The sequence below is a fragment of the Pavona decussata genome, unplaced genomic scaffold (genome assembly GCF_977016875.1).
Source record: "Pavona decussata unplaced genomic scaffold, jaPavDecu1.1 SCAFFOLD_236, whole genome shotgun sequence".
NCBI classification, from domain to species: domain Eukaryota; kingdom Metazoa; phylum Cnidaria; class Anthozoa; order Scleractinia; family Agariciidae; genus Pavona; species Pavona decussata.
This window is the reverse complement of record NW_028145641.1, coordinates 559,473-585,636: the sequence shown is the minus strand read 5'-3', so window position 1 is coordinate 585,636 and position 26,164 is coordinate 559,473. Positions and strand designations below refer to the sequence as shown.

The 26,164-nt window shown below is 40.5% G+C and overlaps 1 protein-coding gene across 2 annotated transcripts; it reads left to right on the top strand.

The window, feature by feature from the left end:
• Positions 1–26,164, top strand: LOC146457907 (uncharacterized). Of its 2 annotated transcripts, XM_085091405.1 has the most exons (22): positions 1–170; positions 2,480–2,836; positions 3,666–4,244; positions 4,702–5,103; positions 6,302–6,625; positions 6,940–7,341; positions 8,563–8,886; positions 9,219–9,626; positions 10,153–10,482; positions 11,123–11,464; positions 12,068–12,196; positions 12,981–13,222; positions 14,501–14,606; positions 15,618–15,872; positions 17,088–17,345; positions 18,175–18,438; positions 18,928–19,188; positions 21,500–21,766; positions 22,460–22,732; positions 23,720–23,986; positions 24,194–24,433; positions 24,806–26,164. In XM_085091405.1, the coding sequence occupies exons 1-22, from the start codon at positions 119–121 to the stop codon at positions 25,357–25,359; spliced, it is 6,636 nt and encodes a 2,211-aa protein (XP_084947531.1). In that variant the 5' UTR covers positions 1–118; the 3' UTR covers positions 25,360–26,164. The 2 variants fall into 2 exon arrangements, with proteins under 2 accessions (XP_084947531.1, XP_084947532.1); XM_085091406.1 differs by lacking the exons at positions 4,702–5,103; positions 6,302–6,625 and having other exon boundaries at positions 3–170.

Here is a 26,164-nt window from a genome sequence, read left to right as displayed (position 1 = left end):
TCAATTAAATCAGGTATTCGTTTACGTTGTGTCACAAAACTCACATTGCTCACGGTAAGGTTATCGAAACAGACTTGCGTCCCTGCAAATCCAATTTCTCTTTCATTAGACGGTGTTGATGGATAAATTCCTGGGGCTTCTGGTTCTACTCTCGCTATTGAAGTTATCAGGTAAGCTATGAACTATGCAAATTTCAGTGGAGTTTTCGTGTGATGGAATGCGAAAGATATCGAAGGTTATTAGTTGTTTCGTTTGTATGTCGAGTCTGGAGGCGGAGAAGCGGGTAGATCTTGACTATCACCGCTATGGATTAGGTTTATTTGCGTGGGATCTAGAAAATCGAAATTTGTACATCACTTCTCTGGTCTGCAGTGCGATAGTGAATTCACATTGCTACTGTTTGTAAAGCGTCTGACCGCGATAACTAATCAGTTACCTGGCCGGGTTAGTGTTGAATCCTAATAGAAGTATCCAAGACAACATTTATAATTGTATCACAAGTATTCGTTTAATAGCAAGAGAAAGCTCCCTGAAGAAACTCAGTATGCTGTAGACATACAGACAATATTGTTTTGTCTCTTGAACTTTGAACAGAAGTGGATAGTCAGCTATTAGTGTGATCATGAGCCATTTTCTGAAAGCATAAATTTAATAGATGTTTTACTTGGATATTGGTCACCATTTAGCACTATATTTTTGTTTTATATTTATTACAAACTTATCTGTAGCCAACCTCAAGAAGAATAGTTTATTTTAAAAGACGGTGTCCAAAGCTGTGCTTAGCGGTGATTGACGGCTTTAATTAGAAATAGTTGAAAAGAACTTGTGATGTTTGCATCATAATATGCTAGTAATGCATCGGTTGTTGCGAACATTAATTACGAGATATTCGTTAAATACCTTTACGGATATTGAACTGAAACAGACTCCAGGAATGCAGACTACGTTGGAACTAACATTATTATAAAGTATAATTTCGTTGCGTAACGCTGAGGTAATTACAAACTACTGGTTTAACAAAACAACATTTATTTTCTAAAGAAACTTAATATACAGGTACTTTATTGCCAACTACAGCATGAAAACTTGTCCTGACTTGCTCACTGCAATCACTCAGTCATATCACTGGACCTAATCAGTTGCGAGCTCCATGGCCATCATCAAGTATATTCCCATTACAGTGTTCATTTAGAGACCGGGTTCAGTCAGTTTGGTTCTTTGGGCTGCTGCAAGCCCTGCAATTTTAGAGGAAGACGCGAGGCTGTGAGTGTAGTTGTTTCAGCCATTTTAGCCCCGATATATTCACCTCTCTGTTCTGCTCTCCATTAAACTCTTATGGTTTTACACCAATTGGGAGAATTTGCTTAACCATCGAGGCATTGTTTGGTGATCGTTTACTTTATTCTCGTGACTTTTATGTTTCAAAACATTGCATTTTAATACATTGGAAGGCGGTCTTAGGTGCTGGTCATTATTTGGGTTTGAACTTTGAAGGATTAAGACATAAACAAAAACATTCCGGAAATTTTGCTTGAAAAGCTCATGAACTGTCACGGCCGAATGGAAAATTCCCGGGGAAAGTGCTTCAACTTTTGAGGTGCGCGTCATTTCATCGCTTGGATCGCCGGGTCGTGGGGACCAATGTGGCCGTTCCAATTTGACAAAATGTCTCATTTGCCCATAGGTATTGTCATTGATTAGGTGTGTGGAAACTTGTACAGAGTGTAGGCCTGAGAATTAAATACGCGTTAAATTTTATAAGACTTCTAGATAAAACTAAAAAACAACAACCTGTCTTTTGGCTTGACAATTCACTGATTTATGGGTTTTTCAGCGATTTCTTGGCGTTGCATGCAACGTCAACCCAAATTCAGCAAGTACCGTGACATAACCGAACCCTTTGGTTTGACGACGTTTTCGTTACAATTGTTGGACCTAATATTAGAGTCAATTTGGTATCATGAATAGAAGATAGCGTAAGCAAATTATTCTGCTAGACTGATTCGTGATACTGATCAACTGAACAAGGATTGCGTGTTAGTGTACTTGATACAGTTTATGTCATCAAAGTAATCTATTCGGTTTCAATGTAAACAGCGACCGCATGCATTCCGAAACAGAGCTTAAGAAAAAAATTGTGAATGCCCAGTGATTCAGGGCGGCAAGAAAACTCATCCTTTACAAATAGTTGGATTTCTACATACGGGAAAGGAATAAAGAAATCGTTTCCTTTGTCTGAGCAAACGACCTATCCAAAACGGTTTTCGTGTGGGTATAAAAACTACCCCGTAACATGTGAAAATATCCAATCTTTGTCCATGGCCACCATCGGGAGGAAACAGCGGTTGTACCTGTAATAACGGAAATCGCAACTAACTCAGTGCCGTAAAATCAATGTAAACTTCACTGGTTATCAGCTATGGCTATTATGGCTTTAACTATGGTTTCATTGACTGTTTTATATTGATTTTTTTAATAGATTCTCTCTCATGGAGAGTCAGACAGCCACGTGATGTACGGATAGGATTATCGGCCACTTTAGATTGGACAGTATCATTAACGCAAGAAGAAACGTTGAAAGCTAACCGCTTCTCCTTAATTCTTTTGGAACGTGAGAGGTTCCTTTACAGCAATCAATGGCAAATTATGGTCGTCAAACAGTTCTCGGTTGGGTTCCACCAGGCGATTGGCAATCAAGGCGCTTTTGATGTCATTCCTGGTAATGATATGACTCTCAGGTTGAACAATGTCACGGACACGGATTTGACACGATTTCGCTGCACATTTCTCAGCTCGTTCGCGGCGCCTATTAGCATCATTCAGGTCGAAATAAAAGGTGAGCTTTTCGCTTTTTGAAGAAACGTTTATCGTGTTTGAGACTTTTGTAGCTGAAAACATATGCCTTTTCACAAAAAACGTGTTGATCATATTATGGATTGCCCGCAAAAAGTTCTGACCATTAGAAGGTCAATTGTAAGAGATTTTTACTGGCATATCACGTTGAACTGGGGGATGACAAATAGGTTTTGCCTGCGACAACGTTCATTTTTCGCCTCTTGTTTCACTCCAACAACTCGGAGAGGTTATTATTATTATTATTATTATTATTATTTTAGCAAGCTAGTTACATATACAAAGACAAGTAAAGATAAACGATAAAAAGGAACAACGTTTCGGGGTCGTCATGACGCCATTATCAAGTTCGAAGTGATAGAAATAATTGAAGTCAATGTCAGAAATAGTTCACCAAAAAAATTAACATAATGTCTGAATATATAATGTCACGTAAATAGTTTAGCTTGAATTGAGTCCGATTGGACATTGAGAGATGGTGTTAACTCTCTAATTAATGTTAATTTTTTGGTGAACTATTTCTGACATTGACTTCAATTATTTCTATCACTTCGAACTTGATAGTGGCGTCATGACGACCCAGAAACGTTGTTCCTTTTTATCGTTTATCTTTACTTGTCTATGTATAACCAAACCTTTAGTTACATATAGCAAAAATATATTTCCTATCATCCCATTCCCCAACACTTACCACGATCGTTTGTATGTGAATAAATAACAAGAACGTTTCTTCGTTATAACTAGCTAACAAATTTATTTTATTTATTTATTTATTTTCATTTTTTTTTTATTCTTTTATTTTTTTGCTTTAGATCTTCCCATAAAAGTGCGACTTGTAGGTGGCACTACTCCAAATAAAGGTCGAGTAGAAGTATACCGGAATGGATTCTGGGGCACCGTATGTAGCGACAGTTGGGACATACCGGATGCGTCAGTTGTGTGTCGGATGCTGGGCTACTCTGGGGCCTGGACTGCCGGATGTTGTACTGAATATCGAGGAGGGAGTGGTCCTGTTTGGTTAAGTGAACTGTCATGCACTGGAAGAGAGACATCTCTATCACAATGTGGCCACAGTGGCTGGGGAGTCAATAACTGCGATCATACAAAAGATGCAGAAGTGATATGTTACAGTCCACCTACGGATAAACCAGCACAACAGTCGAGCATAAAAACAACGGGCCCAGTTATAACCTCCCATTCGTTACGTTCTAGTACAGCAGCAACAACAGCAACAGCATCACCAGTCTTATCTATACCAACTAGTACGGCCTTTTTGTCTTCCACAGCTGTTTCACCATCTAGTTCGTTTTCGGTCGTCGTGCCCTCAGTAATATCGCCCACTTCCTCTTCAGTGCTAGTATCTTCTTCACTTCCTCCTACTGCAACTCCTGGTAAGTTAACTGAATCCCACATGGACATAAAAAACGGAATGCAACTTGGCATAAGTACATGCCTTGAATATGTCGTATTGGATTGTCATAACCCCACGAATTTTTCTGGTGAATAGGGTGGAAAAACTAAGCGAAATCCAAATCCCAAAACGACCCCACCCAATCGTTCTTTAGCCAAACCTCCCCTATTTCTTGGCCCTAGTCTACTTCCTCTTCAAGTTATGTTCCCAATTAATTCTGATCCATTTGAAATTGCTTGTGTCTAATCCCGGATACAACAGCGAAGGAATAAGTGGATAGATTACAACTCCGATAGATGTAAAAAAATTGTCGAAATTATCCCCTTGTATAAATTGATTCTACGTGGTGGTATGACCAATAGAAACGTCATAATTAGAAAATTAGACATTGTGACCATACAACTTTTCAAACATTCTTAAATTTTACCGCCCAACAGCTCCAGTTGTCCGATTGAGTGATGGTGGCTCCTCTGATTTGGGTCGAGTGGAGATCTACCACAATGGAACTTGGGGCACAGTCTGTGACGACCACTGGGATATTCAAGATTCCACTGTAGTTTGCCGAATGCTCGGCTTTAGCTACGCTTGGACGGCTATTTCATTTGGCGATGTCATGGTAAAGAGGGACGAAACTCTTGCTGGATCTGGACCAATTTGGCTTGATGATGTGGCCTGTTTTGGTAACGAGAGGTCGCTAACTGAGTGCAGTCACAGCGGATGGTTGGTCCATAACTGCGATCATCTAGAGGACGCTGGAGTGTGGTGTGGTAATTTACCGAGACCGGCTAACCATCCTATCTCTTTGGTTAATGCCAGTAACAAGGTTGCACCACCAAGTTGTAAGTTGTACTTTTCTTCGAACAATATCAAAAGGCGTATTGACGAAATTAACAGAACTTGAATAATGGACAAATCTCAATTTCGATTGAATGACTGTAATCATATTTATTAGACGGAAGGGACCTTGCAACACTGACCTTTTGCTTTCCAAATTGACGAATTAAGTTGATAACTTGAGTTTTATGACCACTGACTGACGATGACAATTTTAACTGCCAAAACCTATCTCAGTAGATTTATTTTAGGTGCACCTAGCTCGTACCATCACCATCAAGAGTCCTTGTTCTAAAGGGCTTTTCTTGCCCGGAAAATCATACTGGACAGACAAAACACTTGGATGCAATCCATTTATGACAATCAAGGATAAAAGTCTAAAGAAAATCTTTCTCTTTACCTTCTTTCCTTACGCGTGCGACAAAAACATTTTGCAAAAAATGGAAACCACCCGTCGATCGATTCCCGCCCCCTTACAATGTCGAGGCTTTTTACCAAAAATGCTTAGTGAACTTCAACATTGTTCTTGGGGAGCGGACGTAGAAAAGTACGATGTGATCGAAAACGGATAACGTGGCTTATGGTCGGAGCATACTAAATTAGAATTCAAAAGCATGCATTGCAACATTTTTCCTAAACCCTTTTGTTCACTGTTGAAGCTTGAATGCTTCTTCGTGCGTTTCTCCACCGGTTTAAGGCGGGCATGACTATTTTGTCGCGCGCTTTTTCTCATCCTATAAAGGAATGCGGTTTTCTAAACGTATGCCATGGGTTAAAAAGGTTTTCTCTTCTTCATGGAATTAATTCACAAGATTCGAATACATATTTCATCTCCGGGGTTATGGGACGATGTTTAATTTGTTACTCAAATGAATCATACTGATCAATCAAAGAAGACACAAATAACGTAATGAACGTATCAGAACCTACTGCAAATGCCGGGAACCGTAGTTGGGCATGGCGAAACCGGTGCAATCATTAGTCACCGTTAGTTATTGGTACTTACTGGGTGAGTATCAAAGTGGCCGGTGTAAGGCATATCCAAGAAAACTTGAGACACGAAATTGAAAAACCGCGGCGTTGTATATATCGCCATATGAAATAATTCACAGCATCTTGATGGGGACTACTTTTTAAGTTAGCCTTCGTGACCTCACACAATGATACACAGGATAAACGATTTCTTTTTTAATCATTTTCTAGCTGTTCAAGTTCGTCTGGTAAATGGATCGAATGATCGAGAAGGTCGTGTTGAGGTCTTCTACAATGGCGAATGGGGAACGGTGTGTGATGATGACTTCGATATCCAAGATGCCAATGTCATTTGTCGTATGTTGGGTTTTCCTGGAGCGAGCGCTGCTTCGGCTGATGCAAGATTTGGTGCAGGAAATGACAATCAGAAAATCGTGCTCGATGACTTGTGGTGTCTGGGAAATGAGACCTCACTTGTTTCTTGTATAAATAGGAGATGGGGATCAAGTAATTGTCTCCACGATGAAGATGCCGGAGTAGTTTGTATTGAGAAACGTAAGTAGCACTCTATCAATGTTTATTTTGCTGTTTAACCCATTAAGCCGCAATATCAACATGCATGTATTCTCTTCGATGTTGCATTTATTTCTTGTGGCACTAGTTGGAAGAACGTACTCTTGCGGACGTGCATCAGTCAGTCTTGGTAATTACAACTCCAATAGATGTAAAACATGGTCGAAATTATCTCCTTGTGTAAATTGATTTCCATGTCTACGTGCTGGTATGGCCAATAAACACGTCATCATTAGAAAATTAGACATTGTGACCATACAACTTTTCAAACATTCTTAAATTTTACCGCCCGACAGCTCCAATTGTCCGATTGAGTGATGGTGGCTCCTCTGATCTCGGTCGAGTGGAGATCTACCACAATGGAACTTGGGGCACAGTCTGTGACGACCACTGGGATATTCAAGATTCCACTGTAGTTTGCCGAATGCTCGGCTTTAGCTACGCTTGGACGGCTATTTCATTTGGCGATGTCATGGTAAAGAGGGACGAAAATCTTGCTGGATCTGGACCAATTTGGCTTGATGATGTGGCCTGTACTGGTAACGAGAGGTCGCTAACCGAGTGCAGTCACAGCGGATGGTTGGTCCATAACTGCGATCATCTAGAGGACGCTGGAGTGTGGTGTGGTAATTTACCGAGGCCGGCTGGCCACCCTATCTCTTTGGTTAATGCCAGTAACAAGGTTGCACCACCAAGTTGTAAGTTGTACTTTTGTTCGAACGATGTCAAAAGGCGTATTGAAGCACTGATTAACAGAACTTGAATATTGTACATATCTCAAATTCGATTAATGACTGGAATTATTCTCATTAGACGGAAGGGTTCTTGCAACAATGACCATTCGCTTTCCAAATTGGCCAATTAAGTTGATAACTTGAGTTTTATGACCACTGACTGACGATGACAATTTTAACTGGTAAACCTTTGCTCAGTAGATTTATTTTAGGTGCACCTAGCTCGTACTATCACCATCAAGAGTCCTTGTTAGGGCTTTTCTTGCCCTGGAAAATCATACTGGACAGACAAAACACTTGGATGCAAACCATTTATGACAATCAAAGATAAAAGTCTTAAAAAAATATTTCTCTTTACCCTCTTTCCTTACACGTGCGACAAAAACATTTTACAAAAATGAAAACCTCCTGTCGATCGATTCCCGCCCCCTTACAATGTCAGGGCTTTTCACCACAAATGCTTAGTGAACTTCAACATTGTTTTTGAGCAGCAGGCGTGGAGAGAAGTACATCGTGATCGAAAACGGATTACGTGGCTTTTTGGTCGGAGCATACAAAATTAGAAGTCAAAAGCATACATTGCAACATTTGTCTTAAACCCGTTTGTTTACTGTTGTAGCTTGAATGTCTCTTCATGCGTTTCTCCACCGGTATGAGGCGCGCATGACTATTTTGTCGCGTGCTTTTTATCATCCTATAATTCAAATCGTATGCCATGGGTTAAAAAGGTTTTCTCTTTTGCAAGGAATTAATTAAAATCTCGTGAGATCACAAGATTCGAGTACATATTTCATCTCCGGGGTTATGGGACGATGTTTAATTCACTACCCAAATGAATCACACTGATCAATCAAAAAAGACGCAAATAACGCAATGAACGACTCAGAACATAGAGCAAATGCAAGGAACCTTAGTTGGGCATGGCGAAACGGGTGCAATCATTAGTCACAGTTAGTTATTGGTACTTACCGGGTGAGTGTCAAAGTGGCCGAAGTAAGGCATATCCAAGAAAACTTGAGACACGAAATTGAAAAACCACGGCGTTGCACTATATCGCCATATGAAATAATTCACAGCATCTTGACGAGCTCTTGAAGTTATCGGTTTGTTAACTTTTTAATTTAGCCTTCGTGACCTCACACAATGATACACAGGATAAACGATTTCTTTCTAATCATTTTTTAGCTGTTCAAGTTCGTCTGGTAAATGGATCGAATGATCGAGAAGGTCGTGTTGAGGTCTTCTACAATGGCGAATGGGGAACGGTGTGTGATGATGACTTCGATATCCAAGATGCCAATGTCATTTGTCGTATGTTGGGTTTTCCTGGAGCGAGCGCTGCTTTGGCTGAAGCAAGATTTGGTGCAGGAAATGACAATCAGAAAATCGTGCTCGATGACTTGTGGTGTCTGGGAAATGAGACCTCACTTGTTTCTTGTATAAATAGAAGATGGGGATCAAGTAATTGTCTCCACGATGAAGATGCCGGAGTAGTTTGTATGAAGAAACGTAAGTAGCACTCTATCAATATTTATTCTACTGTTGAACCCTTTAAGCCGCAATATCAACATTCATGTATTCTCTTCGATGTTGCATTTATTTCTTGTGGCACTTGTTGGAGGTACTCTTGGAATTCTTGTGGACATCAGACATCCTTGGTAATTACTTCCTCTCATAACCTGTATGTGTAATGAAGTGGTGAAAATTAAAGGAGAATTTGATTTAAACTATAAGTATTAGGGCTTAGAGCTAAGGGTTAAAGTTTCGCGACACAGATATCGTAAATTAGTGGGGAAACGGCTGTCTGCTTTTATAACTTGCGTTACCTTTTATGTTTACAGCTTCTATCGTTCGATTAAGGGATAGTTCTCCGAATTTTGGCCGCGTGGAAATCTACCACAGTGGAATTTGGGGCACAATCTGCGATGACCACTGGGATATTAAAGACGCCACTGTAGTTTGCCGGATGTTAGGCTTTAGGTACGCTTGGACCGCCATCTCTTTTGCCCATTACATGATTCAGCAAGATCCAGCCACTGATCTCATTGGAACTGGACCAATTTGGCTCGATGATGTTGCCTGTAACGGAAATGAGAATTCTCTGACCGAGTGTAATCACAGAGGTTGGTTAGTCCATAACTGTGATCATCTGGAGGATGCTGGTGTTTACTGTAGTGATTCACCAAGGCCATCCGGTCAGCCCGAGACACAAGTGATTAATGACACCAACAAGCCTGCCGGACCAGCCTGTAAGTTACACTGCCTGTCTATGAAAAGCGTTGACTAATTCGTTTTATTTATTTATTTATTTATTTATTTATTTATTTATTTATTTATCATACGGCATTTTATTCTATCTATATTGATACATTTTTTTCATCATCATGCAATTAAACAGCTTGTGATAAGGGATATTACTAGCGGTAATCAAAGATTATAGAATGCGTTTGACACCTTAAATTGGACCAATTTGGCAAAATCACTTGTTATTAGGAATATTATTATATCTTTCAGTTCAGGTACGCGCAGTGTGATTGGTCAATTTTGCGGGCCGTATTTCGCTATATTTCACCTTTAATTTGAAAGTTGTTCCTTTCACGCGCGCCTGATTAACCACAGAGATATAATAAATATCTTACCAACCTCGTTTTCTCGGTCTGTACTGAAAGTTACGGATCCTCGTTTTTTCCCGTTGATTTATGGCCCGCGCGCTTCGCATAGTTTACCTTATTACTTATATTCTTTTGCATAAAGCATTGTCTTTTGAAACTCCAGCTGTTCAAGTTCGTCTGGTGAATGGATCAAGTGATCGGGAAGGTCGCGTTGAGGTCTACTACAATGGTGAATGGGGAACGGTGTGTGATGATGACTTTGATATCCGAGATGCCAATGTAATTTGTCGCATGATGGGTTTACCTGGAGCAGTCTCTGCTGAGATTCAGGGAAGATTCGGCGCTGGAAATTCTACTCAAAGAGTGTTACTCGATGACTTGTGGTGCAGTGGACATGAAAGTTCTGTTGCTTCTTGTTCATTTAGAAGATGGGGATCGCATGATTGTAGTCATACGGAAGACGCTGGTGTGGTTTGTCAGGAGAAATTTCCAGGTAGCGGAGATGTTTGATGAATTGTCTAACTTAATAAGTAAAATAAATAATTAAAAGAACCAATGACCGTGCCACCTTTTGTTGTGGAAAGTTACACGAGATGGTAAATTGCGTTGATTCTCTTTTAGTGGTCTGCTTTTAACATGCGGTGCCGTAAAAACCCACAACCTTTCCTAGAAATCATGATACTTTCCAAGAACCGCTTTAATCTGTGACTGTCCATTACTTCTAGTACTTTACGGCTTGATCAGCATTCGATCAAGGTTTCTTCTTTTCATCTTGTAAAGTTTTGAACGTGTCAACTTTCAATTAATAGAAATCGGGGTTCTGGTAAGGAACATTGCGCACGTAAGATTGTCAGGCGCAAAATGTTGTCGGGGGTTTTGAGAGATGTACGGCGGGGCATGAGTCCCCTCTCTTCCCACTAGCTGGATTTGGTTCAGAGTAGTCCTCTGGTCAAATCCTCGGTCACGCTCTGCAAATAGCCAACTGGCAAGTCTCCCTGTTCTGTTTGTTTCAATATTTCTTCGATGTAGAGAGCCCCACAAGCGTCTTACTTTAGATCTGTGTATAAATACATTTTCTTTACCCTCACCTTCATTTCAACACTTTGATTTTCTGATGGCTGGTTTCCCTTTAGAAATATATATCGAGTTAGATAACCCGCATGGTGTCCCAAGTCAAGGCCGCGTGGCTCTTCACTACAAGGACCAGTGGGGAACGGTATGTGATGATTCATGGGGCATAGATGATGCGCATGTGGTATGCCGTATGTTGGGTTACCCGAGAGCTACTAGTTTTACGATTGCGTCCCACTTTGGCGGTGCCAAGGCTGGGCCAATATGGCTGGATGAGGTGAACTGTACGGGAACTGAGAACACGCTTGCCGCGTGTCCACATGGCGGCTGGGGAATTAGTGACTGTGATCATACTAAAGATGCAGGAGTGATTTGTGACTACGATTACACTGTGAATGCAACAGGTGAGGTTAAGGTCATTTATTAAAATCTCTCAGTTAGTACGCGCGGTGTGATTGGTCAATATTGCTGTCCGTATTTCAATGTACGCCCCGCTAAATTGCACTTGACTTCAACTTCAGTTTCCTTTCCTGCGCGCCCGATTAACCTCAAAGAAAAAATAAATATCTTACTAACCTCATTTTCTCGGTCCGTACGGTAAGTTACGGATCCTAGTTTTTTCCTTTGATTTATGGCCCGCGCCCTTCGCGCTTGGCCCATAAATCAACGGGAAAAGACACGGTCCGTCACTTACCGTACGGACCTCGAACTCGGTTAGTAAGAAGTATCTACAACAAAATAACTTATTGAAGCGCTTGCCTATAATAGATACTCCTCAAAAAATGTGTGACGTAATTATCAGCATAAGGACATGAAAAGCGATCGAGAGTAAATGACAAAGGCATTAAAGTGCTCAAACAGAGAGAAAACTCTAACTGCTTATGTGTATGCACTAATACCTATTTCGATAGCTTTACTCACAGCTTTGATGGTCCTTGTGCTTCTGTCTATGATACTACCGAATTATCATCGATTTTATTGCTAACTGATCCCGTCTGCATTTGCAGATGCAAGTTGTAACTTTGACATCTGGTATTGCGGCTGGGATAATGGTCCTGGTAACTTTAAATGGAATCGTAAATTTGGCCGTACGCCTTCTAAAAACACAGGTCCGTCAGGAGACCACACAGGGGGAGGTAAGCTGTAGCAATAGGCTGATTTAGCAACAGAAAGGGAACGCCAGTTGACAATGGCACGCCCATCAAGAATGTCCATATATAGTCGAAATAGACTCGCATCTAGACTATTCCGCGCGCTCTAACGTCTTCAAATGACTTCCCCGCTCTGTTGCTAAATCAGCCTAATAAGTAAGAACTTTTATAAACAGAGTTGCATTTCTTCTTTGAAAATTTTTCCTTACTTATGAAAACCCCATGCCAGTCCTCAAAGGGATGTTTTCGCTTTTGCTGGTTAGGTTGCCGCATGAAACGATTGGATAAATAAAACTAAATAAATAAAAATATCGACTTTGTTTAACGAGGGTGACACTTAACAGTCTTTGCCACTGACAAACCTATGGCCCTCAGATTCCAGATCAAATTGGAATTTGGAGATGTTGGTTTTGAGAAGAGGAGAAAACCGGAGTACCCGGAGAGAAACCTCTCGGAGCCGGGCGAGAATAAACAACAAACTTAACCCACATATGACGCCGAGTCCGGGATTCGAACCCGGGCCACATTGGTGGGAGGCGAGTTCTCTCACCACTGCACCTAACCGCCATATTAAGTGCTAGTATTGTTGCCAATGACACACTGATTTTGCTTTATGATAGAGCTGGTCATTTAAACATTAGACCTACCTTCTACCAATTCTAAATTACGAGGTCAAGCTCTCATTGTTAGGATTTAGGATTACTAGGAGGAAGTAATTTATTTACCACGTTTAACTCAATCAGCGACCATCCTCGTGTTCCTATTGCAGGTTTTTACTTCTTCATAGAAGCGTCAGACCGCTTCAAGGGCGAAGTTGCACGACTCGAGTCTCCAAAGATACAAGGCAATGGAAAGCCGACATGTATGGTGTTTTACTATCATCTCTACGGACAGTCGGTTGACACTCTCAGGGTTAAAGTTGGGGGTCAGGTTTTATGGGAAATATCTGGAAACCAAGGGAACAGTTGGTACAACGCCACAGTGCCCCTTAAGTATGATGGCATTTATAGGGTAAGGAACTGTAAAGGTACCCTGCGTGGGGCCAGATTACGAAGGCTTCCTAAGTAAGTCCTAAGTTGGACTAACAATAGACTTTTTTGTCAAGAAGCAATACTTAAAATACATCTTAACTTAGCTTTGTGAATCTGGGCCCTGGGTACGAAAGGCGTTTTTCTCATGCTCTTAAAACGCGTACGCTTTTATTTTTGCGGACTTTCTTTGCCTTTTTTTCCAGAGGTCGGATTTCCACAGGGAAAAAATAGACCAATTTCGATATCTTAAAATTCGTACCTGGCTACGAGACTTACGGGAATAGAACAACAGCATTTAAAAGAGGTTCAGAAATGAATAATTTATTTCTTTTGTTTTATTTCCCAAAGCCTCGTAGCCCAATTGGTCTATTGAAAACGTCATGAGACATGGTCTATTGTTGCTGCGTCATCGTTTTCGAAAATCCAAAATCATGTACGGCTGTAGGGCCAGTGATAAGTTATATAAAAGATGTCGTTTGCGTCCAAAAAGGCCTGACGTTCAACTAAATACATGCGGAAATGACACCACTATGTATATAGAAAATAATATGTATCGTTGGTCGAAACAAAGCAAAACCTCGTCAAAGGGAAGGCAAGCCGACCGGACCTGCCCCCCTAGGCGTGGCCGTTGTGAGGGCAGGGGAAGGTACAAACTATAGCTTGTTTGTATATTAGTAATAATCAAAGATTAGGGCGTGCGTTCGATGATTTCGATCCTAGGTTCTCCCTACTTTGCCAAGTTGGTGATGATGTCATCCGCCCCAGATACGCTTCCCAAGATCCATGGATTGATTCGTTTATTGTCCCATACTATCTCGACGCAATTATTGATGCGTTCTTTCTAAGTCGAACGCAACAAGTCCATGGTGGGCGAAAAGTGATATCAGAAGAAAATTGCCCAGCGCAAACTTTCCAATTCAGAAAAAAGAAATGTAAATAAATATCAACAACAACAGCTGTACGTAAAGTGTGTACGTAAATTGTTTTTAGGGTTATGTTTTAAGCCATATTTCTTGTAGTGATTAGTACACTAACCACGTTTTAACCTTTTATCTTTTATCTAACGTGGCTCTGACTGAATCACATTGTACACGTCACATTGTACACGTCTTTAGCGGCAACGAAAGCTCGACTTGCTGCTTGTAAATTCCTGCAGCTAAAAAGCTTGAATAATGTGCAAAATATAACAGTGTAGGTAAAAAAATGTTAAAGTTGTTGTAAATATTAACCCATTCCTATCCTCATTTGTTTTCTGCAGGTGACGTTCGAAGGTGTGGTTGGTAATGATGCTTTCAGTGACATCGCTATCGACGATGTTCTGTTTCAAGAGAATACGGTCTGCGAAAAAACGGCTCAAACATTAGGTAACGTCTCTCTTTAAAAAAAACTATTGCTTGATACAGACTAGAAGGAGACCGTTTAAGCCTTGGAGGATGCATTGATTAGATCATTCACTTTCCAGTAATGTGTCCCGGCTTCACTTTTGATGTCGTTCGAACTCGCTATCAAAAAGACGCTTTAGATTGTTGCTGCTCGTCTTTTGCCAATACTTTTCTGTGAATCCTCCGCCTTTCCTTCTTATATTTTTATTTTCAGATTTATATCTCTATTGGCCATTACCATTAACAAGAAAAATACGCTGTGTTGAATCGTGCTCATTGGTAATCATATAATACACGATGCAGGAACATGTGCCAACTAACCCATCAACATTTTCACAAACACTAAATCTAAATCGACGCAGTTCCACGTACTTCCTCCTTAAGGCTCCAGGCTCTTTCTCTCGATCTGAACCTATACTAGGACTACTAGGAAACCCCTAACCAAAAACTCGAAGAAATGCTTTTTCTCTTTCATATTTTGTCAACCGCCCAAACAAAGTTGTATTTGGGAAATCCTTCGATCCTTTGGACATATACTATTTTTGTTAGTTGTGAGCGGATTGACTTACTAAACTTAGCTTTAATTTCAATCTAGCGACCTCGCTAGCTTAAACTTAATTGTTCGCTGTAATTTGCTTATTTATGAAGTGGTCAGGGCCGGGTTGTTCGAAAGCCGATTACGGCTAATCTATGAGTTAATCGAGGTTTTCATTTCGTTCGTTAAAAATAGATTTAAAGGCTAATTTCACGCTCAAGGTAAAGAAAAGTCTAAGTCAAAACTGAGGGACAAAAATCTTGGAAGAATTGTTATTGATTAGTTATTAAACTCGAACCAAAGTTCACTTTAATCCAGGATTAGCTAAGTCGGGCTTTGAGTAACTGGGCCCAGGTGTATTTAAGGTATGTGGTAGATTTGATTCAATGACATCAAAGTGTCAGTTTTATCCAGCTTGTGGCTATCATTCAATCTCAATACTGCCCTTATATTTCCAGCTAAGTCCAGAATCGTTTGGATTTCTCCCGAGCAAGAAGCTGACCTTGGTGACAACGCAACCTTACGATGCGTAGCGACTGGTCGGCCCACACCACGTGTTGTATGGAAGAAAGATGGCCGAGTTTTACTTGAGGGACAAGAGACCGCTAGCATCACCATAGACAGCATTTCCCGGGGAGACGGTGGAAGCTATGAGTGTTGGGCAATTAACAGTCTGGCAAATGAAACGAGGACAACCGCGATCAACGTTGAAGGTTTGAATATACAAAACGCGTCATTTCATACCAGTTATTATTAAAAAACTGGATCATTGTATAATGCAATTCCAGGGTTTTGATTGGGGTTAGCGGCCATGGTATATGTGCCATTATACCATGCCCGAGGAGTAGCGACCATAAATTGTTTTCTGGTTGTTCTAGAAAAGGAAATCAGCAAGGCCTACCAATATACTTGATTGTTTTTAATTATTGGCTATCTATCATCTCATATCCAACGCGCGCTCGTGGAATATTGTTAAATATCCAACGCGCGCTCGTGGAATAATTGTTAATTATCTTCCAGGACTTGAAACGTATAATGTCGAGAGTGGAAGACTGGTCAAGCAAGTTTGTTTCCCGGAAAAATTAGTGAGCGGGCAGAAAAGGGAATTTGTATAGGAACAGCACCGTAAACTGCCGCTTATAACCCTCCCCCCCCCCCCCCCCCTACACTTATAAGGGAGAGTTCTCAGATTTTGGGAATAATTTAAACGGGTTTGAATCGAGTGCAAATTAGGTATTTCCTGTCGTAGATGATCAAAACGTTTTTCATTTTATTTTACTTTTTTAGTGTTTTATTTATTTTACCACAAAAATACATGTTTACATAAAAGAAAGAAAGTGGCGAGGAAGCCTAAAAGGAAACCATCTCTCAGTCGCTGAGAGAATGTCCCCTCGTGTTTGCCGACACTTAGATTGAGAATTGGGTTTGGCTTTTACTAATCACGAACTTTTTTTATCTTTCCACCCTTTCTTTCCTGTTATGAATGACAATATTATAACATTTAAAAATGGACAAGTAACCAGGATAAGACATAATACAATAATTGAAAGTGTTCTCTGTTTTAAAGTTAAAAAAAGGTTAAAACGAGCTTTCGATTGCCAGTCTGCAATCTTTGACAAGTGATGAATAAAAAGCTTTTTATTCATCGCTTGTCAAAGATTGCAGACTGGCAATCGAGAGCTCGTTTTAACCTTTTTTAACTTTTAACCAGAGAACGCTTTAAATTAATAAATATTATAGTATAATAGCTTGATATATGCATGCACGTGATGCTTTCGCGTACTCTCACGTGGTGCTGTTTGCTTATTGCTTGATTTTAAGTATATTTTCGGACTCAGTGATACAAGGAGTAAAACGGTTTATCATTTACCGTCCTTTTCGGCTTGATTGAGAAAAAACCGAGCTTAATTTTCAATCTTTTCATCCAGGAAGCCCAAAGGAAACTGTCATCACAACAAACGTGTCGTACAATGTGGCTGCTCTTGGTGAACATGTTGCTCTACACTGCTCGTCCAGCGGTTTTCCTGTACCGGTTTGTTATCTTTATCGAAAAGGAAACTTGACAAACGCCAGTGAAAGGAGTTTTGTTATTCGGAACTTCACAGCAGCCGATCAAGGAGAGTACATGTGTAACTGCTCCAATGCGGCGGGTGTGGATAAGGTTAACATCACTCTTTCCCTGTATGGTGAGTATGCTAAGAAAAACTAGTCTTTGAAATTCAGAAATAAGGTATAATTTACATGTGGCTGCTGAATCAATGATCCAGGTAGTTTTCAAGTAATATACAAAGCACGAGGCAGAGGCTTCACCTGGCTCCAGTTGCTCAAAGGCCGGATAACTTTATCCTGTGGATAAGTCACTATCCGACAGTTTCAATCTGTGCAAAGATTTCAGTATTTCCTCTTGTACAACCGAATATGCACACTCTAACCACAGCTTAGTTTGGGAGTGTACGAAAACCTTGGACAACGTTTAACGTGAAGTACATTTTAGACCCTGAATAATGCCTTATCCAGCGGATAAAGTTATCCGGCCTTTGAACAACTGGGGCCTGATGTCCAACCACCCAGGTCAAATAGAAGAAAGATCCTCGCAGTTCGAATCCCACCCAGAAGCCGGTTGAAAAAATGAAGCGCAACCGAGGTTTTTTCAAACAACTTCGAAGTGTTTGGAAATCGGATGAAACACTCTTTCGAGTGTTTGAAACAGCTTCTGAAATAATAAACAATTTTGCCAGGAGTTCGAAACCAAAGTTCACAATGCTTTAAGATTACTATGATCGCGTTCCCAAACCGCCTTCACGATAGTGATTTTCTTTGTTTTCTCTTCGTGAATTAGTATCTAACAAGTTTTCATTTTTAATTTTGATGTGTTCAGGAGAGCTATAGAAAAAGAAATCGACTGAGACATTATAAGAAACCAAGGGATCTCCTTGTTTTAATCTCAGCGAGGGTATCACCTGAGTGCACATGTTTGCGTTTTCCATGATGAACTATATTTTCAATTTTTGACAGAGTCTCCAAGAATCCAAACCATTCTTCCAATTCATCAGCTCGTAAATGAGACAGACACTTTTGAAATTTTCTGCAATGCGACTGGTCACCCTCCTCCAACAATAACTTGGGCAAAGGAAGGCAACAACAGCAAAGCATACCCTACAGGAAAGACACTACGGGTACAAAATACTGACAAATCGGACTTTGGAACTTACCATTGCACAGCTGTGAGCGTGCGCGGGGAGAATGTTACCGCCGTAGCATCAGTTGAGCTGGACTTTTGTAAGTGAATAATGCTAAGCCATATATATTGTCTTTTACTCCTTAGGTCTAGCATCTTTATTGACTTTTTATTGACGAAATAACATTTTCGATCTTCTAAGATAATCTTGGCTTACCGAAAATCCTTGCATAAACGGCATTTTTATCCCTCCGAAAGCAAAGGAAGGCCTCACGAAAAGATATCACTCCTAAACAAACCTGGCATAGAGTAACGTGAGTTGATAGGAAACAAACCCGGTGTTGGATTCTATTTGTAATATGTTGTTTTGAAAAGCTTTTGAAATCAGTGCTACTTCAGTGTTAAGTTTATATCCAGAAGAGGGTATAAATGTGGGATTCGCGTTATTTGAAGTGTTGGGTATAATTATCTTGAGATTTTCTGCTATTCAATACTTTGAAACTGGTTTGTACCCTCTCGTAGACGTTTTACAATCTTTTTTTTTTTTTTGCTGCAGTCGTAACGAGTGGAAATATTTTTGTGATTTGCAGTTTCACCGACTGTCGTCCACGGCCCACAGAATTTTACTGTCATGGAAGCAGAAAGAAAGAATGTGACCTTTTTCTGCAATGCCACAGCAAGACCAAAAGCAAGTCTTTCCTGGGTGCGAGTAAAAGACGGTGTAACACTGGCTTCTGGGAACACTCTAACAATCACAGCTGCTGACCGATCAGACCGCGGGGAATATAAATGTGTAGCTGAGAATGGAGTAGGAGAACCTGCATCTAAATCAGCGTACCTTGATGTGCATTGTAAGTGGATGTGTGTGTTTTAGTACCATTTTTTTTGCACATTAGAGCTGTTATATGAAAAAAAATTATAGGCTGTAAGTCGATCGAGAAATATAATGGTGATGTATAGATTTCTTGTGGTTCTTATCGATCTGCTGTTGTTATCTCTTTTACTGAGTTCAAAGGAATGTTTCCTTCTTTTAGTATTGAACACCATAGACAGCAAAGACTGTGTTCTAAGGAGTGACAAACGTAATTTCTGCAAAGTTATGCAGCTTATCATACGAGTTAGAGCTTACCATTTGCTAGAAAAATCGATTGGAATCACCGTTCATTAAGGGGGAGTTACACCTGAACGCCATTTTTCCGCCACTTGACATGGCTTTAATGGAAATATCTCATGCGCGTTTCAAGCAATAAAAACCCTGGGGTATTTTGTGAATTTTGGGGTGATTTTTGGGTATATTTGGGAGGAGTAGTTTTTCTAGAAAGATTGGTAAAATTAAGAGAAACAAGACGCATATGTGCGTGAACTTGGGCTTCTTTCCTGGCATATCCAGCTGTAAACGCCAGAAAGTTGACATGATAAAATCTCATTTGTCATTTGTCGATTGTTTTACAGCATAGTACAAGCAAGTATATTGTAAGCAATGTATATTCTTGGTCTAAATTGTACCCTCTGTCCGTTTTTTACGCCCGGTCTATAGTCCGCGTTTTACACTGACCGATTAAGTAATAAATTTTAGAATCTAATAAAGGTTCTGACAGTAAAATCGTGTGCATCTATCTGGCCAACAGGATTTAGCAAAGCGAGCAGGGATATCTTGTGTTGGCTTCATCCCCCCCCCCCCCCCCCCCTCGCAAAAGTTTTTGTTTTTCGAAAAAAGGGAATTCTGATTGAAATTGGTGTTTCGTGGGAATTTCTCTTTGTCAGTATCTTTAACCCATTAATCGATGAAATTTGTCCCGCGTCGCATAGGCAAAATTTGATCCGTCTCGAGTGCATGTGTTTGTTTACGCAAGATTACGCAGTTATCACGTTTTGTCCATTTAACTTGAAAGAAAAACAGACAGAATGCTTTCCTAAAGAAAAAATTTATTCAGAAAAGTCTTTGTTTACGCCTAAGAAAGAAACGCTTTTAATTCTAAATGCCAAACGAGAAACGCGAAAGCGATTTGAAGAACTACAAGTCCATTTCGAAGCGAATTTATCAACCCGCGAAAGCGATTTGAAGAACTACCAGTCCATTTCGAAGCAAATTTATCAACCCGTGCGTGGCACGTTTTTCAAATTTTCGCAAAAACTGTTCAGAATATAAAGAATCGGTCAATTAGAATAGTATTTCAGTACAAATTCACGATTAAACCTGTAATTTTTCGTTGAATTCCCAGAAGTACTCAAAAATCTCGTAGAAAGTCCGTGGCCTCAATAAGGATTTGAGATGTCCGCGCTCCGCTAACTCGTCGCCTGGATAAAACAACAATTTGTACTCGAAGCACAGTTTCTTCGCCGTTATTTCCCGGATTTCCGCTATCGAAACTGTTGAGTATTCCTTAGTAGTTCTTCTTTCGATGTACCACTTCGAAAAGTTGTGTTTTCGTTCGGAAAATCGGCGACTAAATAAATGTCCGACCCTTGCAAACCCATGCAGCGACAAGATACCTGCGCATGCGTTTTAAGGCCCAGACGGCGATTTGTGACTGAATGAGGGAAAAAAAAAAACGAAGGGCAATTTTCAACTTGGTTTCCCTGTGGGAAGCCCAAGTAATAAGAAATATTGAAGATTTAGTGAAGTTTTAAAATTGAAATTTGTAGTTAATAATTAATAGGCGGATACCAAGTTAGTCCACTAGCAACCTGAGGTGCTCTTGCGTGGTTATAAACTGTCTGTTAGTGTTCCAAAAATCATTTTCTTTCCTCTATCCCTTCTTAAGACCTCTTCAGATTTCATTCAAATTTAGGTGTATTGCCCCCTTAATAGAAAGGAGCATACCCACTGTAAGAGATGGGGCTTTCCACTAACGGCGCTCGATTCTCCTTGACAGGGGACTAAAAACAAATGGTGCATAATTCTCTTGATGTTCCTTCCCGAACGGGAAAGAAGGGGTACTTGACAATGGAATGTCCTATGGTTTTATGATTCATTTGGCTTCCAGCCGAAACTCCAATGCATATTATGGATATCATCGCTACCTTATTTACTCATCTTTTCGATCAGCCTGTGAAAGCAGGTTTTCTTTTCTGCTAGTCCTCCCTAACAATCCAGTCCACGGAGGCTACATTTCTTGTAATGTTTAAATACATGTTTTAACTCGTACTTCTTTTTTTCAGATGCGCCATCCCCCACAACATTAACCACCAAAGTTCCGAATAACTTGGTTAGAGGAAATGACCGCATTGTACTGACTTGTGTGACAGATGCCAACCCACCAGCCAGTCACTACTGGTTTTATCATAACGACGTCTTCCTAAGAACAAGTTTGACAGGAAAATACGTGATACAGAAGGCCAGACATACTGATGCAGGAACATACCAGTGTGTGCCACAAAATATCCTTGGAAATGGCACCAGCAGCTCTGTCCTCATTACAGTTTTTGGTCAGTATCAAGCAGATTTATTACATTCACAAAATTTATACATCCTATTCGATGATTTTACTTATAATACGCGCGGATATTTTCGGGGCTCGGAAAAATACGAGCAATAAGCAAAATGGCTGCGAGTATTATATGTAAAACTATCGAATACTAGTGGAATAATAATAATATCAAGTATTTATAGTTCGTTAGAGATGGGCTACTTAGACCAAGACATAGAAATCTTCTTATGTTTCCAAAGTAACGACAAGAGGATACGGGCAAACACAAGTACAGATAAGTTGATTTTGTCTCACCAAATTTGCCTTTTTAGCGTGTCTGCAAAACATAAAAAGAAATCCACAATTGCCTCGACGCAAACTACCAACAAAGCCGACGATCTAACCGTGCAAATTGCTTCCGCTTACTTCCGCAAATACTGAAAGTGAACAGTTTTAACTCAAATTCTGCCACGGCCGATCAGACGAGTGATAAAACCAAGAAGAGATTTCCCATTTGGGCTTTCAGTTTATTCAGGTCCCATCTGGTTGGTTTTCCTTGTAAAGGAGCAACATTCCAGAAATAGTTCTAGGCTTCATGCTTTTCGAATTCGCACTGTAAGGGTTTGGCGACGTACATCTTTTAGGATAAAAAAACCCAAAGTATCACGCGTATATTCATTCACAGTAATTGAAATGCTCCTCTTCGCTGTAGGTGCGTTCTCTATAGTTTACTTCCCGCGGAATGTGACGGTCAACGAAAGTAGAAGCGCGTCATTTTTCTGCAATGCCACTTCCCACCACCCACACCAGCATCTGGATACTCATATCACCTGGAGTAAACTGGGAGACAATAGCAAAGTATTTCCACTTGGAGAGCAGCTTGTTCTGCAGAACGTAGGTCACCGTGATGAAGGGACGTACGTCTGCAATGCAAATAATGGATTGGGGCTTCCTGATACCGCGGGTGCTGTTTTGAACGTGTTACGTAAGTGCGAACCGGTTTAAGAGGAAATAAGCGTTAGTGTAAGATTGCTCTTGTAGGGGACTTAGTCACTTAAAATGCTTGTGTCGTGTTTGATGCTGTAACTGTTCCTTATCATCATGTATAAATAAGGGTTGACTGACCGACTGACTGACTGACTGACTGACTGACTGACTGACTGACTGACTGACTGACGGACGGACGGACGGACAGACAGACAGAGACCGAGTGGCTGATTGAGTTAGACATTGGATACCTTTAGCCATTCTTCTCTTCTGGCGAAACTCGTTATTCTTGAACCAACACATTCAAATTTGAGTCAGTAAGACCTTCGTGACCGAGTTACCATCTGACTAAAAGTTGTTTTCATGAATAGAGCGTAATTTCTAACACATAACACGGCGCAATAAATCCAACGTAGTTTGTGTGTTCCGTTTGAGTCAAGTTCAATAATATTTCTCTGAAGTACGTCGCTGTTGTTACTAGACTGCCTTTTTTGCATTACTTGTTCAGTTTTCTGGGTCTTGAATTACATTAACGTGACTGATAAAAGACCAATAAATTCTGCCTTGTGCTTGCAGCTCTTTTCATTTGTCGAAACTCAGGCCGGCCAGACCATTCAATTCTCAAACAGGATGCACCAATTTGAAGGACAGATTTTAACTCGAATGTCTTCGAAATAACCATTTTCACAATGCGCCATTTTTGAGAATTTCTAGAGACATCCCTTTGGAAATAGCCCATTTTGCAATCGAAGGGCAGTTTATTGGGGTTGATATTTAAACTACATGTAGTAACACTAGTTTTTCCAGGGCCGGACACAAAAAGCCGCTCTTATTGTCAATCTGGCCCTGAAGAAGAGACTTAAAGTGACTTCTGTCACGCGCATTTCTACTCCAAACGATCCTAAAACGAAACCTATTCAGAACAGTTCATTTATCCGTCGTGTGGTCCCCTGCATTTTAAAGTTATGTATTCTTGCTGTTGCAGATAAGCCATTCGGCACGAAATTAGAAGCGTCAGTCCCGGATAATGTGGGAGTAATTAACACGTCAATCATCTTGAGATGTACCGCTGATGCCAACCCGCCTGTTACAGCATACAATATTTTCCACAATGGAGTTCTGGTTTCTAATTCATCCACTGGTATTCTTAATATCACACGCGCACTTACCGAGCATAAGGGATCGTACGTCTGCAAACCTTACAATGCCTATGGAGTTGGAGAAACAGCCTCTGTGAACGTAACGTTTGTTGGTGAGTTGAAAGTTTGTTTTCTTTCTTAAATAAATGAACAGATAAATTATTAAACAGAAAGGAATCACTTTAAGTGGCAAGCTACTGTAGACCTTGTTGTAAGACCCTAGAATATATCAATCAGCAGTTTTCTATTTGTAATGGCGGGGCGAAGGTAGACCTCTTCAAAGTGTTCGACGTCAAATATTTACCATGATTTTTTTATAGGTCCCTGCGGTGTTAAGCGAGTATACGTTTCCTGGTCACCACAGATCGTAGGAGGCGTGGCCGCTAAGCCAGGGGAGTGGCCATGGCAGGTGCAGCTGGGATACTATGATGACGTCAGAGGGGAAGTGCGTCACATCTGTGGTGGGTCCATCTTGGATCATTACTGGATTGCCACTGCGGCCCATTGTGTTAACGATCACTCCAAGTTAAGAACTGCGGCTAACTTTAATGTTACTGTTGGTAGGTACCTATATTGTCTACCTCCTTAAGACCTGCACTTGTTCTAAGCTCTATTTTCAGTGGACCCTGATGATAACCTGCAGCTACAATGTTTTGTTGTCCGTTCTTCTGTTCTCATGACCGATAATGCGAGACGTTGCAAACGATGCAGGTCGCCCTTCTTCTACAAATAGATTCGACTGATAGGAATTGAAACGCCTAATTCCTTAGCCAAGTACGCAACAACAAATAAATAAATAAATAAATAAATAACAGATATCGTTAAATGCCTACCATACGGAGGTTGAACCCGAAGTACAAGTGCCAGCCAATGGCTGTACCCAGTACCATCGAGATCTTTGTAACCAATTGCTGTTGTTGTTCTTTATTTAGGAGAGCTTCACAGAGGTATCACTGAAGGCAGGGAACAAAAAATCCCAGTGGAAAAGATCTTTGTACACGAACGTTTCAACAACTCAATCCTGCTAAATGACATCGCGCTGATGAAGCTGAAACGTCCAATACTGTTCAATGCGCATGTCTCGCCAATCTGCCTTCCGAACTTTGACTTCCCCAACGGTACCACTTGTTACGTCACAGGCTGGGGCCAACCAGGTCGCCTTAGTTCTCCGTCAGAGATTCTCCAAGAAACTACCGTTCCTCTCTTGCATCACGGTACTTGCAAGGCCTACTTCCGAAAGGTCAATCCGGTTACACCAGACATGCGCTGCGCTGGGAAAGTGGGTCAGAGTCAAGGCTCTTGTAAAGGGGACAGCGGAGGACCGCTGGCTTGTGAGCGTGACGGACGCTGGTATTTGGCTGGCATCACAAGTTGGAGCAATAACGGCTGTATGGACCAGGGGGACCCCGGAGTATTTGCCGATACACTTTACTTTAGGGACTGGATAGAGGAAGTTAGGAAGAACTACACGATGACAGTAGCGTGAAATTTAGATAATTTTATTTGGGAATTAGCTAAAATTAGTTATTTAAGGCACAGCAGACTATTACTACTTCGAACACCGATTATCTTGATTTACTTGCCATCTTGAACAGAAATTCGTTTCCTTGGAGACTATTTACAGTAATTTACTAAACGCTTTTAACATCCGCTTTCTCCAATAATGTAAGTTAATGTTAATTTTAGACCATCTCAGAAACGTGTCGCGTGGATACGTTTTACAGTTACTTACCACTAGATTCTCGAACCACTTTCTGGAAGAAAACTTTTTCTGGCATTATTCAAGGTAACTGGTGTTTATTATATAGGCATGAATTTCTGATTTCAAAGTTTTTTAATAGCGTTTGTAAAGACGATGAACTATACAAACTACTTTAAAGTTACTATTCTTTTGTATGCGATTAACTTAGCCAGACTAACCTCTTCTAATGGTGAATTTTCTTGTTTAAGTTATCACCGAAAACAGGTTTAGTAAGGCTGGTTGGAATGCGTACAAAACATCTTTTTTTAAAAAATTGGCAGCCATTTTTGCAAGGTTGTATACCGTCTATTTAAGGTTTGTGCATTATCCCACGTTAACTAATACTAGACCAAGTTGCACTAAATTTTTGATATTTTCTTAAGACGTGGTATTTTTATTCCGTGATATAAGTACAACATTCAGTATTCTTCTGAGGCTGTTCCTGTGTCTATTCAAAAGTGTTTGTTTATTGTTGGTTGTTTGTATATCTCGACTAGCTGAAAGTGTGTGACATAGAACAGATGTCTGAGAAGTAATGAATGAAATAATA